Consider the following 17,753-nt stretch of genomic DNA (forward strand, 5'->3'; position numbering starts at 1 on the left):
TAACACATCAGTTTTCTGGATAAGAAAGTGACATTTCATTTTGTGACCCATTTGCTATTGAACTTTGAGAATCACTGAGTGATGTCTGTACATACAATTCTTACATCCTTTTCCTACCTTACTGAGGTCATCATTCAAGGTGAGAAACCACAAAACTGCTGTCTAATGCAAAAACATCCACATTGTTCTGTTTTCTTTCTACTAAAAAAAGGCTGCAATTTCTATAGTGTTGAATTTTTAGCATAAACACTGAGACAACATAACAAAATTCAGCTTCCATTTGGAAAAGCCAAGCAAGCAAATAAAATTAATCTGTCCATTATGAAAGCAATTAATAGGATAGTTATTTTTCACAAACTCAGAACTCTGAGTGAAACAGGACTATAAAAGGAAAGCAGTGTAATGCCACCAGGGTTTTTGCTGGAGAATGGAATCACAGCCACTCCTTGATCCAGGTACACTCAGGGACCCTCAGGCAAGAGTACACTGGAAACCACCATTCCCATTCTTTAAGAAATGGAGGGGGAAAGAGCAGAAAGAAGGCAGGGTACCTTTGTGATGAGGATCCTGTACTTCTCCACCAGGTGGTCGTTGTTGTGACACCCTGCCAGCAGCTGCCACACCTCGCCCCGCAGCGCCTCGGGGACGCCGCTGCGCACCAGCGGCGACAGCGCCTTGGGCCGCACGCTCAGGTTCAGGTGCCTGCAGGGAGGGAGGAGGGTTAGTGCCCCAAAGAGCCACCACACCCGGGAACAGCACACAGGCACTGCCAGGCACTCCTCAGCTCTGAGGGAAATGCCAGTTATGAAAAATAAATACAGTTGGGAGAACTACTTCCCAGACTATCTTCTCGATTCCCATTTTATATATATATATATATGTAATAAAATTCAACAAACTCAACCACTCCATTAAATACTAGAGGACAGAGGTTACAGCGTGTACACTCCAAGTTCAAACCACCCCAAAATGAGCACTTTGCAGAAGTCTCCACTGCTCAGCTGCCCAATCCCAGCAGGAGGTGACCTTCCCAGGGAGGCAGGGACAAGGAGGCAGTGAGAGCTCTGAAAATCACCTCTCATGGTTATCTAACTGCAGCCCTGCATTAGAGCAGCCTCCACTGCAGCAGCCAGCCCCAACTGAACAGCTCCTTCCAGCGAGGCCACTGACAGCTCATCAATTACAGCACTGCAAGTTGTAAAAACTAAACCTCCATGTAATTTATGCACTTACAGCACGTTAAGCTGAACAGCTCATTTGTGGCTTATATATAAAAATCCCCAAAAGACTCATGCCTTAAATCATGGAAATTACGTATTTTTCTGCAGTTACTAAAAAAAAACAAACTCCTGGATAAAATGATCAAGAGAATTGACAGACAAAGCCAGGCAGAAAAATAAACTTGTGTCACATCAACTGCATTATGTTCTTTAAAAACTGGCATTTATTAATGTTTGTAACAGTCTAACAGATATGTGGATGATAATTTTACGTAATCTGGGACTCCCTATTGCCTTTCTCCCATCTACAGTGTTCTGACACATTAATCTAGAGACTAGCAAGGCAGACATTTCAATCAGTATTTACTGCACAGAACCCAGGATTATCACGTCCTCTTTCACTGTGTTTTCTCTAAAGGAAATAAACTAAAATAAAAATAATATTTATATAGTAGTTACATTTACATCAATATTCAGTTGCACCTATAGACACACATTTATAGAGCATTTATTATACTTTTACAATATGTAAGTATATTTATATAAAATACTTCCTATACATAAAATACTACATGTTTTTGTAAAGGCCTATAAAACTGCTTGGCCTTAATCTCAGATCAGAGGAAGTACAACAGTAGTTGCAATGAATACAGGCATGAAGGCTGTAGACTAAAGGCTACACATTACTGGATTCTTCCAAACTATTTTTGAAAAGAGAAAATTGTGTGACTCAGCAGTTAAGAAACATCAGCCAAATATTCTTTGGTATCACAAAATACCAAATATTTAGTTACTACACAAATCTAATTACACAATTCTAGAAACTAGCATGAAACTACCCGAAGTCTGATTTTTATGATTTTCAATCCTCTTATGTTAAAAGCTGGAGGATCATTGCTTCCAAATACACGTTTTTAGTTAAGAAGGAAAGCCCTTTAACACATATTAAAGTTGTTGCCAGCATTAGCACAGAAGCATTTCATATCCTCTTAGAGCTGCCAAAACATTTCCAATGGGAGTCAGGTGGCTTAATTATCTCTGAGCCCTTGGAAGAGTTACAAAAAAAATTCAAGTTGAAAGAAACTTTCTCACAGCAGCAGATGCAGAGAGCTCATCTGGGGAAGATGTTTCTCCAAATCTAGGAGAGGGAAAAGGGATCATGTATCATTTTACCTCAGCCTTTCCCTCTCACAAATGTGTCCACTTAGTGCAAAACCAAACTGGGAGGAAAACTACTTATACAAATAAGTAATAACGGCAGAAAATACTAAATAATTATAATTTTAAAAAGATTGCTATCTAAGTGATCACCTCAATATTTTTTCTTATCTAAGCTGTATGACTGACTCCAATCTCTGCTGTCCTACTCCTTAGATCCAATACTCCACTCAACCTTTGACTTGCTGTACAGCCCTTGCCCTGCTCTCATTGACTTCAGGAAGCAAAAAGCCACAATTAAAGCCAGACTCAAAATGAAGCCTGTTTGAGCTCAATCTCAAGCTGCCCATCATCCCCCTGGGGAAAAAAATAAAACCTAACAAAACCCCTGAATTTTACAACAATCAGCATCACTTTGGAACTGCTCAGGCTACTTCCAAGATGAATAAAAAAATCCCTTGTCAAAGGAGGATTGTGTTGCATTAGCAATTGGACTGACAAGAAACACTTCTCTTGTACACTGACATTTTCCAGGGAAAAAACAGCAGAGCTCATGTACTTCCTTCTTGGCAGGCTCTGGAGCCTTCCTTTAGATAAGGGAGGAAAAACATCTTCTCTATCCAAGTCCAAATCTCCCATTTCTTAAGCTACAGTCACTAAGATATGACAGCTGCAGGAAAAATTGGCTGTGAACTCAGTCAGAATTACAAACAGGAATGGAAGTGATCTGTGCAAAACAGACAAAGCAAGAGCTGCATTTTCTTAATTCTACTTAGTTTAGGTTCTCCTTTAACAAAATCCCAAGAAACCTGAAAGAATACTCATTTTAAGACCAAACCAGTTAAAGATACAGCAGAAGTGAATTTCTATACATTAAGCACGCATTCAAAATTTAAAACATTTAGAGCACACTCTAAAGAAATCAGAAAATATCAAGACAGAGAATAAGGGATGTTGTGGGGATGGATAGAGAACAAAATCCAAACTAATCTTATATCAAATGGCCTCTGGAAACAAAAACTCCAAGCAGAAGGAGCAAACAGAATGAGAATATTCAGAACTGTAATTTTCAGAATGTGATTTTGCCACTCACCACTTGGACAGCAGCTCTCCCCACGTTTCAAGGATTTTTTCTGCACACTCTTTGGAAACATCTCCAGAACCACTTAAGAGTGGTTCATCATTGTCTGCCAAGAGAACAGAAGGGACACTTCAGCCAAGGCCACATGGAAGGCCAGCAGGAAAAGTGGAAAAGCAGAAACCCAAGTTATCTTCATTTCAGCTCAGAGCCACAAGGCCAGATGTTTCTATACTCAGAAGCAGTCATGGTTTGCTTTAAAAGAATTTTTTTTTAAAGCACGAGTTTTTGAAAATGCATTAAGTTTCAAGCTGGGCAGGTCCTGGTACAGTTTCATCTCTCACAGATGTCTGACTAAAACACTGCCTGCTGACACTTCCAAATAACACCAGCTTCTCCTTCCTGCTCTCAAACCTGCTCACAGCTGCTCAGGGAGGGGCAGAAGCTACATGATAATCCCCAGTTTCTAGAAGCCCTTTTTCACATTGTCCCAAACACAGCAGACAGGAGGCCTGGGTTGAGAAAAGCAGGGACACTGAAGTACCAGACCAGGGAGAGGCTGACCAGGAATGCAGGACTGGTATTGAATATTGCAGTATTCCAGCAAGGAAGGACCTGCAATCAGGCAGATTCTGACTGGAAAGGATCCTACATCTTTTACAACCATGTTATTCACCAACTGCCCACAAAGCACAGGAGCTTCTTACCTTCCTCTTCATCATCCTCTGGAGGAGATGGGATCATGGAGCCCTGTGATCCTGACTGGGGCAGGCGGAGAGATGGGCTGGCTGTGGTTTTCCTCCTCTCCCTCTCTGACTCACTTTCCAGGCACACCACCTCATACAGCGTGTCAGAGTTGTTCTTCCTGTCCTTCTGCTTTATCTAGGAAACAAGGTTCATTTTACTGAAGAAACTACATAAATTCCAGATCACTTCCTAAGGCTCTGCCTTCTCTTTCTGGAATAGGAGAGCTGAGGAACAACTTCCATCCCATCCCACTGTGAGCAGTGTTCAAAGCTGGAACACAATGCAAGGTGCAGGCTGCCAGTGCTTCTGATGCCCTGGGAGTGTGCTGCACCCAAAAGCATAAAGTGTCTGTCCCAGGCAGAAGTGTCACTTGGATCTGCCATCCACAGGGAGCTCATCTTTCCCATCATAAGTGAACTGGACATAAATGCACTGATTTTTAAAGCTATAAATGCATCTGTGGTCTAAGAGATGAAGGTTCCTCAATATGCAGCAACCTTTCCTTTATTTAAGTAGTGGAAAATTAAAAGCAAAACCTTTAAAATTATGTCAAATTACTCTTCAAAGGGAATTTATAAAACAAGCTAAAATAGAAAAGGTTTCTGGGGATGATGGCAAAAGTAGTCTTAAAAAATTTGTTCATATTTATTTGAATGAGATGAGCTTTAAGGTCCCTTCCAGTCTGGGATTCTATGATTTTCCCATGGGAATGGTCTTTAGCAAAGTATCCAACTCTGTGTATACATTGCTGCAGGAACACAAATGGCTGAGCCCCAAAGTCTACTCTGTGGCCCTATTTCTCCATCATTTTCAATGCTTTGGTACCTTGCTCTCCTTTATAGGATTTTTCTTTGTGAAGAAAATTTTAATACATTTTAAGGACTTAGATTTTTTTTCCTAAGTGAATAAAAATAGAGAGCAGAAAAGAGAAGGTAAAGAAAGACAGAAGATTTATAATTATACTCCACACTAAGCTCCCAGTGCTAAATTTTATTCTTTGGAGCATTAAAAATGAAGAGAAATGCATTAAAACTAAAAATGACTAAATCACTAAACGTAATCGGAGCAAATAAAATCCCTCTGCTTTCACCATCTCTGAATAAAGAAACACTGCCAAAGTAAGATAAGCCAATTCTACACAGCTGTATTTTTAATAGGCTAATCATGACTCCACAGAAACAGGTTTCCCTTCCAGGCTTATCAGGCAGTACATTCTATATTTGTTGCTTCCACTACAAGTTTTGATAATCTCCCATTAGTAAACACTGGAAGTTGGATAACCCAACAGTGTCTGTGGAAAAAGAGAATTGGCCAAGATAAGTCACAATGTCTGTGAATTTGGTAAGACAAAAGATCCAGAATTAGCTCAGTAAGATAAGCTTCCTTTTAAACAGAAAAGGCACCTTTTGGAAGCTGTAGAATATTTATAGCCCAACAGCCTCTACTGTTCAACATCTCCATGTTCCATCTCAAAAATATTCTAAATAAAAAGGCTGAGCTTATCCATGAAGAATTTTTCCACCTTAAATTTTGAAGGAAGGGGTTTTTTTTTACATAGAATAAGAATCCTTGGTGAACTTCATCTTTGTTACTACCCAGATGCCATTCTTTGCTAGCACTTAAAGACAAGTATAAAAAGAAAGAAGAAAAGCCTCTTGCTTAACTCAAAACCTCTTTAAATAAGAACACTTATCAAGAAATCAGGACTCCAACACTGCTTTCTTTTTGGGCTGCACCCAGAATTGCTAAGCCTAAGAGAGCACGTATATCCACATTGTTATTTGCTTTTATACATTTCCAGTTCTTTAAACAGGACTCCCATTTCAGAACAATGATTTCTAGAGCAGAACAGCAGCTACTTTAAGTACATTCTCTTTAGTGACTTGGACCTTCGACTTACCAGCCTTATTTTGAGACTAAGTTATTAGGAATATCCTGGACAGAAATAATGCTTCCATTTTTAGTAGATGGTAAAAAAGTAAGTTGGAAAAAACAGTAAAATTTTTTAACAAGTTCTAGGGATTTTTTGTGGTTGCTTGGATTTTTTCCCCCCAAGGCAAACTTGGGGTATGTGTGAAATCTCCATTTCCAACCAGAAGGGGAAAATAGACTTTGACAAAATAAAATTTGTTGGAATTTCATGTGGATGTTTGCTCATCTAAAGAAAAATTCAGAAGAAATGTTCAATTGGTATGACAGAATAAGTTTACTGATATATCAGATACCATGTCACCAGGATCACAGTAAGGACATTTTTGTTCTCTTAACTCTTTCTTTTACACAATTACCTCTCTATACCCTGATGGCAGCAAGTCTCAGCACAGCCCCACATTGCAGATAATCCTCTGCTCCTTTTCTTGCTGTGGTTTGGCTGGAAAATCCATAAGCCTCTCTGTAACTTCGCAGACTCATCAAAGCTATCAAAAAAAGCTATTTCAGGCTCTTTATGGGAACTGCAGCTAGCCAGCAACAATCAGCACAATAAAGGGCAGCTTTTCTAAAAGTGAAGTGCATTTATTTTACCTCTTTGATTCAGGAGGAAAATGTTGCATTATGAGCATTATATTAGTAAAGGTTTTAGCAGTCATAGGGAGAAACAGGCTATTAATTGTCAATTTTTTTTTTTTTTTTTTTTAACACATTACCTGTTTCAATTTTAAGAAAAAATTTTCAGTTGAGCTCCGTTTGCTGAAGGGCCAGAACAGCCTCTCATTAGGTGAGCAAACTCTGACTTTAGTCTCCAGAATGAATCGAACGGGCTCCTGCACCTCAGTTATCACCAAATCCACAGCAGTGGTCATGAACAACACTTTATCTAGGGAGAAAATGAAGCCACAATATGAATAAAACCCATTTCAAATAAAATATTTCATAACCCTTCCCCAGTAACAAGGAAGAACAAAGGAAACTGTCCTTTTCAGAATCTATTTTACCCCTAATTTAACATCTCAAAACCCTAGAATTTTCAAAATAAGGAAATTGGATCACTGTGCACTATATACTAGACAGAAAGGAAACTGTAGCCATCAAGCCAAGAAAACCATCTTGTTAAAGAGAGAAAAAATTCTGCTTTTTCAAATCCCACTGAAATGTATCCAAAACCTTCATTAAACAATACAGAGGATCTGTGCACTTAACTGCACATTGCACATCTCTTGCCATCCAGCCTAATTACACTTCAATTCTTTTTTGGTCTTAGAAGCTACTTAAGTGTTTAATACCATGATATTGAAGGCATTTAAAACCATCTCAGCTGTGACACTCCAAAAATTGACTACACATTCTGATGCTCCAACAGGAGGCAACAGGGCTCAGTGACCTATGAGATCTCTCTGACAGGGAATGATAAATTTGTGTCCTTCAGGCAGGATGGCATCCACTCCAGCACCAGACTGTGCCCAGCAGCTGACTTCCATGACTTTGCCCAGTCTATTCCCATTAACTTCCCAACCTTTGGCACGCAACAGTGACAAGAGATTGAAGAGATGATAATTCAACTGACATCTTAAAAGAAGTAGTGACAGTCCCTTTCAGGACTCGAGAGAGCAATGCAATATCAGCTATTTTTGGATGACAGTTGGAGTGGTTAACTTTCATTTTCACAGGTACAGAAATCCTTCTGTTCAATTAAAAACTTGGATTTGGAAGAAATCTGAACTGACCATGAGACACCGAGCAAAGCAAGTGCCTGTAAAAGTCATTTAGTGCAATTCTCAATGAGATTCTTAAAAAGCCCCAGTGGTGCACAGAGCAACTGCATCCTGCCTCACACCTGCAGAGCCTCTCACTACAGTTCCTACAACATATTACTGAACACAGTTTGTCTTTGTTTGTCTTTATTTTTTTATTTTTATGTGGCATTCAGCACCCCACTTTCTGAGAATATATCCCAGCCTGTGAAAGCCTTTTGTGGGATTCTTCTGAAGAGAAAAGACAATTAAGCCAATGCCCACTATGGAAGTAATTTCCCTGCTAGGGATAACACCTGGCAACATTCATACCTTTTGGTGTTTCTTCATTTACAAACTGGAAGTGTGGAGACTTTTGATTCCAGCTCCCAGTGATCACGTAGGATTTCCCATCAGAACTTTTACCCATGGACTCCTGGAAACAAGGTAAGTTTATGTATTTTTTTTAATTTAATAAGTTTCTACATTATGTAGTGCCAGCCCCATGAAAGAGCTACTGCACTAGCAAGGAAAGGGCAAGTCCCTGTGACAGAGTCTGTAGCAAAGATCATCTCTGAAGGAAATAACAGAGTTCCCCTGCAATCCTTGGTGTCCATAACACAGAAAGGCCAATTAATACTAATTATTCTATTAGCACATGGCATGACCAGTGGTTTTGGAGGTGGCCATTTGACAGCAACTTTCAGCTCACAGAGGTATAGATGAGAACACAATATATGTTACTCAGTCATTAAGAACCAAACCAACATTTTATCTAATGTTCAGCTTGTTTGTCTTACTTTCTTGTGAAATCCAAAGCCTGGTAGAAGGCAAAATGATTCATGTAGTATTAAACCTTTTTGAGTACTCACTATGTACTGCATAAATACTAGCAAATTTGTTGTCACTCCACACTTGTGAAGTCAAATTATCTCTATCATTACTTTATAGAGAAAAGTGAGTCATAAGAACAAAGCACCCACTAGTTCTCAGTGTTACATTTGAAGCCTCTCAGGCCTTGATTCTCACACTGATAACTATGCTGTAAAACTTTCCATGTTCAAAGCACAGCACTTTAATATTCAGCATGTCTAAAAATAGGGTTCCATGTTTCTTATTTCAGGCCCCTAAATGAGAACAGTCATGACTGACTGTAAAACTGGTCAAGTCCCTTTACCACACATCAGGTCACATTCTAACTCAGCAGCAGAGGCAGGGACTCAGCTCAACTGCCCAGAGCCTCACCCTCAACAGTGGAACCTACAGCATCAACTCCCATCAACAACTGCAGAAGTGTTCTCTGTCCATCCTGAGATCATGCACAACCATAACCAAAACTCTTCCTGAATTTTGTTAAGATGGATCCTTACCAAATCCAAAAGGTGCATGTCCCCACTCCGAACGTCTTTCCCACGGCTGAGGAGAAGGCCAAAACATCTGCAAAGCCAGGCAAAAAAATGTAACTGCAAAAATTAGACATGCTCATAAACAAACCATTAACATTTCTTATCTAAGTACTTGCTGTCATACATCACAAACAGCCCATGAATCCACTGACAAACATCAACAAACCTTCACATTTGAAAGCAGCATCAAGCATGTCCAGCAAAACAATGCAAGCCAACATCAAAAATGTCAAGCAAGATTTCAGAAGCATATTTATAATATGGTTTTACCCTGTTTACAGCACCCTGGAAATTGTTCCATTACCTTCACTTTAAAGAACAGTGTAATGAAGTAACTGCTAACAAGGGTTCCTTATACCACAACAACACTTGGCCTGCAGTTTTCTGCCCTTCCTTTGGTGGCTTTAGTTTTTTTAAGACATATTTGCATAGAATTTACCCTTCAGCAGAGACAAGGATCAGATGAAATACAAGTATCTCTTTTATGATTTCATTTTGGCCTTTTTACAAGGATTTCTGGCCCACATAGGTACATCCAACTTCATCCTCTGGTTTGCCACACTCAAGAGCAGTGTGCCTCTGCTCCCTCAGAGGCAAAATACTAACATTAAACAGATAAAGAATCTTTTAAAAATTGATGACATTACCTTTCAATAGCAAGTTCTTTATTTGTTGTCTGTTGTACATAAATCACTATCTTCTTATCAATCCCTTGGCGGAGTTTGAAGCATTGCCTGTCCTTGTCTTTGGGAACTGCACTGTTATTCATCAGGAAAGGAAAAAAAAAAAAAATCTCAGGGAGTCATTTATCAGAATTCCTTGCATATACCAAACCCAGCATCAGACACTGGTGCAGCTCCTTATACCACAGCACTCAAAATCTTTCTTCCTTGCATGCTGTGATTGCTTACATGAAAGAAATGGCAACAGATTTAGGTGAAAACCAAGGATATGGTTCACAAAATAAAAACTGGGGACTTATACTGTGGGGGTCAGCATTGAGAAACTTCCAGCTGATTTCAATGGTTTTAAAATATTGATTCCCCATGTAATATACAGTATTATCTACAAGAAACTGCATATTGTTTGCTCTCACAAGGGATGAGGCTGCTGGGGCACATGACACCAAGGAATGACCAACCCCCAGACTATTTCCCTTCTTTTTTCATTGGAGAAGCCCTTCTAAATGCTGCAAGAGGGGGAAAATATAAAACTGCACTTCAGTGCCAATCACACACTGAAGCCTCAGCACCAATACTCCCAGAAACAGTGACAATGTTGCACTTTCAGCTTCAGCAGTAATTTTGCTGAGCACAACTTAAAAGGCATTGCAAAGGACTTAAAGACAATAGAAAAAAAACTCAATAGAAAAAGCACTTTGCAGGCAGCACCAGTGCTCAGTTCAATGACCAAGATTACCTAGTCCAGTGGCTTATCATTGTATTATTTCCCAAAAATATTTGTCTGGGATTCATTTAAACTAGAATAGGAAACTTTCAAAAGGGTATTTAGGGACCACCCCAGCTTCACGCTCGCTATTCAGTCGCTTTGCAACAGAACCATTTGCTGCACAGAAGAAGGATGTACCTGAAATAACCTTTCCCATCATCTTCTTTGATTTCCAGGGACACAGAGAAGGTGAAGATGTCACTGTCTGGAGTCTGGGGGGTGGCAGTGGCTGACAGCGGGGTCTGTTTGGCGGAGCGCCGGAAGGCAGTGGCAAAGCTGTACAGGATCCGGCTCACCTGCAGCCAGAGTGCACAAACATCAGCTGAAACCTACCTGCATGTCCACTAATTCACAACCAATTTTACAAATATAATTCCATTTTAGCATCTAATTAACTGTTTTTCTATGTTCTTAGGATAAACTGTTAACTGTATTCTCATCCTATAACTGAGATTGATGGATTAATTACATTACTTCCAAAGCGCCTGCAAAACTTGGCTTAAATGTCAGTAATAACATTTACATGTACATAATTATCATTTGACAAAAAGCTTGCACTTACAGCCTCTTGGATTTCACATCGGAAGACATGAATCCTGAAGAGTTCTGCATTGTAGTGGCTTTCAGTGAAAGCAAAGCAATCACTTTCAGGGGTCCCATCGTGCCCTCGTACACAGAAAAGGATTTTATAGATTGGATAATTTGCTATTTCTGTGTTTGTCTGAGGATCTAAAAGTCTGTTAAAATAGAGAGAGGGGAAAAAAAAGCAAGCTTGCACCTTTAGAAGAATTATTTCAGCCAGACATAACTTGCAAGCTTTAACAATTTCATACCTCCTAGAGAAAGTACACCACAAAAACCAGCTCCTGTCATTTACTGCAAAGCACAACCACAATAATGATGCTTAAATTGAACAGCACAAAAAGTACAATGCCACAGACGTTTCCACCAATAATTGTCCCATGTTTTCCAGGGATTAGTCCTCAGAAAGTTACACTAATATTTGGCAGTGGACAGACACAGCTCTGTTAAGCCTCGTGTGTCAGACATTTTCCAAACTACTTTCCAGGCTATTTCCAACCAATCCCACTATGGCTTTGGGGACAGCTTGGACCCTCACAGTACTCCTTGGTAGAGTGTTTGGTAAACAAATTCAAAGGATCCTTTTTCACAGATGTCAATAAAACCCCTTTCTCACTAAAGAAAAGCCCAGCTGCTCCAAGCTAAAAGGAGCTAAGATGAAGGCAGAGCCCCGAGCAGGCAGCCCCGTACCTCACGGTGCCCTCCGAGACGTTGGGCACCGACAGGGTGACGTCCAGGGAGATCTGGCACTGGCCGCGCAGGATGGACATCATGCGCAGAGCCTCCACCTCGCTGCGCGGGGCGTTGACCGAGGCACAGCCCAGGTAGGTCAGCTTGCTGAACACCACGCTGTCCTCGTCGGTCACGGGCGTGAAGGGGCTCAAATCCTCACAGTCTAGGGCAGCACAGGGGGAACGGGAGAAACGGGCAGGGCAAGTGTCAGACACTCAACAGGAGGAGGATAAGAACAGAAAAGCCAGGCCGGGTCAAAACACCATAGGAAAGGCCTGTACTTGTATTTTATAAAGCCAGCCAAGTAAGATTAATATTTGTGCACACATCTCAGGGCTGGTATAGCAGTGCTTACAGAAGACAGGACAGCTCAGCAGATATTAACTCTTCCATCACATAAATAATCTTGAATTTACTGCACTAAATGGTTATAATGTGAGACATGGGGAAAGGCTGCACCTAAATTATCTTCACTTTCCCCATAAAAAACAAGTTCATAGGATACTACCAGGCATTCCTCCCCACCCTTTTTTTTCCTAACCTCCTTGGGATGGTTTCACTGGCAGGTTCATTTCTGGTTTCTGGAGTCCTACCACCGAGACTGGGTTAATGGTAGAGGATGCTGACGCTTCAAGGACAACAGGTTCTTCCCCATCTCCATCAGTTCTGACTTCTTCTCCATGGTCCCTGTCACTGGACTGATCTTCCATGGGTGGATCCATCAGCACGTCTTCCAGCTCCCGCTGCAGCTGCTGTTCGCTTCCATTCCCCACAATCTGAGAGCCACAGAGTTGGGACACAAAAAAGGAGAAAAGACTGTTCAAACAACAAAAAAGACCCCTCAGGCACAGGGTCATTCACATGGCTTTTTATTTACTAGCCAAAGCAGCAGCCAACAAATTTAACCCAGTTACAACCATAAACACAAACTGCAGGGTGCAAATGCTCACCAGCATGAATTATATCCTCCCTGCTCTAACAGATCTACAAGCTCTAAGCAGGAATTTTCTAGCACTAGAAAAAGCAAGGAGATTATTTTCAAACGAGTCTTTAAACACCAACTACAAAGACTACCTCAGACAGAGAAACTTAGGGATGCCCACAGGATGGGCTATAACAATCTCAGATTAGTACCAGAAAGGGACAAATATAATTAAATATGCTACGTGGTTCATGGGCAAGACAGCAGGGTTTCACAGGAAGAGAAGCATCTGGAACAAGATTATGCCATCATACTGAGGAGAAGTAACAGCACTGCTTTGTTTCCTAATGCTCAGCTGCAGCCTGACTTTGAGCTCATTGAATTCAACATGAAAGCATGAAGTCACCTCAACAGTGTGAAATAAGGTCCTAAACTGGAAAGGGAATGAAGGCATTTACTTCAGGAAACTCAGATACTGCTTCTAAGGAAACTCTTTGTGCATTCCTCTGCAATTAACAGGGAAGTGTCTGAGTTTACAGAGCATTTACCAGATGCCATCAACAAAAGGTACTTGCTTCTAACACTTCAGCTGCTGCTGGTTATTCCTGCTGACACCAATTCTCAACTCTAGGAGCACTTCCATATTCTCACCTCTCTGTAAACTCACTGTAAACTCAGGTGCTGCATGTCAGCTAATAGAATCCAAATTATGCAACTACACCAAAAAGTAATAACCTAGAATCTAAACAACAGCAAGAGACATTTATGCTCTTGAAATTGAATACAATATTCAAACAGAATACAATACAATTCAAACAGAATATCACTTTTTGTACAGATTAAAATATATTCCTGTGCTGTGATCACCTGCCAGGAGCAGGACAGGGTAACTGCCTCACTCAGCTGTACACCCACAGACAGAGGCATTTGTAACCTCCTACTAGTTACAGAAATCCACAGATTTCCATTTTCCTCCCAACAATTTTAGTATTAATTTGCATGATGCATTATGGAGAAAACTTGCAAAAGGATGGGTCATCAAAGGCAGAAGGCCTTCAAGCATCACATTGATTATTCAGGTCTTCAGGCATTCATCAAAATGATGATGATGATGATGATGATGGAAGATGCACCATGTTCCATTACTGTATGGAGTTTATATGTTTTGCTACAAAATAGAATTAATTAGTTATAGTGTCCTGTCCATTAAAGGCTGTATTTTAAAAAACCTAGAGTAACTTCTAGTTTACAGAACCTATTCTCTATGAAACCTGAAGTTAAAATTCATTCTGGTAAAAAATTGCATCTGATAAACCTTTCCTCACAGTCAACAGACTTTGCTTAGGAAAAGGAAGTTGAAAAATCCCTATCCAATGAGAACTACATGTTGTAATGGTATTAATATAAAATGCACATGAAAAATGTTCCTTTCTATCAGGATTAAAAGCCAAAAAATCTGAACAGTGATCTACTCCATTTGATAAAATAATCAGTATGAATAACATATCTAGATGTTACATCTATAAAACATGATCTTGAAAATAAAATTTCCCAAAAAGAGTAGTGACAGGTAAAACACAAATTCAAGTTGTTTACAAAAAATAATAACGTAAAAATAAAAAAAGACCCATCTCATAGATATTCTAAAACATCATCATCAAAACCCCATTTAAAAAGCAATTTAAACTAATTTCTCCAAGAAAGTTTTCCCTTCTCAGCCCAGACTACCCTCAAGAATTTTAAAAGGCACAGTAACCACACTTCTGGACTAGAGGAGCCCTGCTGTTCTCATAGTCCCAAAAATCCAGTGCAACAAATCAGCTGCCTGCAAACCTGCCTAAAACACAAACCAAGGATAACTTCACATCACCCAAAGTTTCTTACACAACTGTCTGGATTCCCCCCATCATGGGAACAGGCCATATGAACACATCAGTGTGCCTGAAACCCTCCTGCAGCCCCAAACCAAGCCAGCCTGACACACACCAGAACCAAGGGCAGAAGGGAACAATAAACAGCTGCACCTGATCAATGCTTGAGGCTGAGCAAAGAAACCTTTACCCTAATCATGGCTTTCTCCATTTCTCACAAAATTCAAAAGTGATTTTACTTAACCTTTAACTAGGAGGTAGCAAACTTGCTTTAGCACACCAGAGATTTATCAGAACTGTGATTTATTCCTCCTCCTGAGGCATGTGCTGCTGGCCTCTGCTGGGAGAGGTCTCACTGTGCTGGGGAGTTCCCAACTCCTGCTCCACACTGTGCTCCAGGAGCAAAGCTCTCCTAAATCCAGCCCAGCCCCACTGTCAGTGGGCATGAGCAGACACTGGAACAATACTGGAAAGCAGAAACTGCTGGCAAACTGTATTTCTGGAAAACATTCACTGACAACCTCTTTTTAAACTGAACCAAGCATTTCAGCACTGACAAAAAGCAAAAACACATTTATGAATTATGACTAACTAAAGAGAAATATGGTTCCTAATTACATTCAAAAGAAATATTTCTCTGTCTGGACTCGAGAAAGAAAAGAAATGCCTAACAAAAACTTACATTAACTCAGTCCATAGCACTATTACATAGAACTACAGCATTATCAGCAAATATGAAATGAGAGCCTTAGGCCTGATGTACAAATTTCAGAGCTTGTCACATTCAGCAAACACAAACCTGAACCTCCAGCACCATCCTCAGACTGTGCTCAGTAGCAAATGAAACATCCTCAAATTGCTTTTCTAAAGGAACAGAAGACCAGAAAGAGACACCTGCTCAAACAAAAACCTGAACCCAGGTTTTGCTTTTCTTAGAGGGCACATCAAAGAAAATGGTGTTTGACACATACAAATTAACTTAGCTATAAGTACCAAACCAACTGCTTCTGCCTGAAAAAAAAAAAAAAAATCTCATTTGTTCCTACAAAATACATAACTTCAGTTCTCATGCTGTACTGTTAACATTAATTTTTCATGCACTACTGAAGTACTTTCAGATACCACAGTGACAACACTTTTAATACACCTCTGACAACCTCCACTACTCCACTTCACTGGCAACTGAATGGCTATTTGCAAGGAAAATAAAATACCAAGAGGAAAAAAAAAAATACCAAGAACAAAGCCACAGGCTATAGCAGAATGTCTTCTGTCTTGTAGAACAATACCAAAATACCCAAATTTTCGTCCCTAAGAACAGCTAAAAAGTCCTCTCATTTCCTCTGCTAAAAGTTTTCTCCTCCTTAAGCAGAAGGAAGGAGGTTAACAGGAAGGTCCCTCTATGGGAAAATTTAGACTGCACACTGAGTGTTTGTTTAAGGTAGAAAATTCCCATTAATCACTCAGATTGCAGCCAATGTCTAACAGCACATGCTCTCCACACCAGAATACTGAAAAGCTCAAGGTGAATCACTTTGTTCAAGGCTTGTGCTCAGTCCTGGCACCAAATTCATAAAGAAGCTTAAGACCTGCAAAGCTCTGTGGCATTCAGTGCCAAATCAGAGAACTGCAAAACTTAATTTAAAACTGATGATCAGGAGGCAGCAGAGCTCGTGCTCTTCCTTCCTCATCAAGACAAACAGCACACCTGTAGCCAGCATTTCACAAACTTTGGGAGCAAATAGTGATACAAACAGCTCCCACGTGCAGCAAGAAGTGCTGCAGACATTTCATGCTTCCAAATTTTCCTGGGGGATAGCAGGATGGAACAGAGAATCTGGTTGACAGTGTCTGTCTCCTGGGATCTCAGAGGATGCTTCAGGAGCTGATTACAGACACTGCCACAGAAGCATTCTCAAGGTAAGCACCACTATGAGACTACTCTGAATTCCTGAGTACTGATGCTGATCTTGATGCTGCTGGTATTTGCAGCATGGAGAAAGACAAGCATGGGGCTACAGCCTTTCAGCAGGTTTCACAGATCACCAGGCTCATGCTTAAGAAATGTTGACATTTTTTAGGCTATTCTATGATGTGACATCTTCTGCAACAATCATTAAACATAAGTGAACTTGTTTGCCAGATTAAGCAAAAGATCAGTCTTGAAATGCTTAACTGACAGAATTTGTTTGAAGTCTTGTGTAAAAGAAAAGAGACACTATAACAGCATGTCTTGCCCAGGATTCAAAGGAACACAAGAAAAATAAACAAAGCAGTTGGGAGGCAAAAGCAAGATGAGCAAAAGCATCAAGAAATGTTCAATAAAGTCTCTGTTACAAGTATTGCAAAGGAAAAGAGGAGCACCTAGTCCAACAGGCAGAACACAGGATTTCTTATCATCTTTAAAGATATAGATGCAGCTGTAGGCAGACATCAGTTCCTTCCAATGGTGGAATATCTCTTTCCATCTCCCACAAAGAACACACTAACTTGACTCACTCCAGGGAAGATCCAGTTTTCAACATATTAAAGTGATGAAATTTGGAGTGATTACCTTATTTGTGCCACTTTTCATAAAAACTGCTGAAATACAAATTGGGATGAATGTTTGTTTAAGTAGAAAGAAAAAAAAAAAAAAAACAGTAGAGAGTGAGAAGGGTTTCTTTTCAGAACAGGACTTTTACAAGTGAGAAGATGTCAGTGGCCTTCCAGCTTTCACAAGCCTTTCACACAGAGCTCTGTTCTCTGATTTATGCCAAGTTGTTAGTTGTAACTACTCTTCTACGTTTCTTAAAGAGAACATTTCACACTGGGGAAAACTTCAGTGTATCTTTGAACTAACAGATACACTCAAATCCATGTATGCTAATATTGCTTTCCACCTGAAAGCTGTGATAAAATCACAGTTCCACATTCTTGA

The 17,753-nt window shown here is 40.1% G+C and overlaps 1 protein-coding gene across 1 annotated transcript in view; it reads right to left on the bottom strand.

Moving 5' to 3' along the window:
• RABGAP1 (RAB GTPase activating protein 1) overlaps window positions 1–17,753 on the bottom strand; it is a 62,582-nt gene that overhangs the window by 38,652 nt on the left and 6,177 nt on the right. The window contains exons 3-13 of the mRNA XM_079324493.1: window positions 12,582–12,816; window positions 11,999–12,203; window positions 11,289–11,463; window positions 10,865–11,022; window positions 9,925–10,035; window positions 9,242–9,308; window positions 8,205–8,307; window positions 6,849–7,018; window positions 4,164–4,338; window positions 3,472–3,565; window positions 552–702 (exon numbers count right to left, since the gene is read on the bottom strand). Of these exons, the coding sequence (XP_079180619.1) occupies window positions 552–702; window positions 3,472–3,565; window positions 4,164–4,338; window positions 6,849–7,018; window positions 8,205–8,307; window positions 9,242–9,308; window positions 9,925–10,035; window positions 10,865–11,022; window positions 11,289–11,463; window positions 11,999–12,203; window positions 12,582–12,816 (1,644 nt within the window). The remainder of the gene's footprint in view (window positions 1–551; window positions 703–3,471; window positions 3,566–4,163; window positions 4,339–6,848; window positions 7,019–8,204; window positions 8,308–9,241; window positions 9,309–9,924; window positions 10,036–10,864; window positions 11,023–11,288; window positions 11,464–11,998; window positions 12,204–12,581; window positions 12,817–17,753) is intronic.

The sequence above is a fragment of the Erithacus rubecula genome (genome assembly GCF_903797595.1).
Source record: "Erithacus rubecula genome assembly, chromosome: 21".
NCBI lineage: Eukaryota > Metazoa > Chordata > Aves > Passeriformes > Muscicapidae > Erithacus > Erithacus rubecula.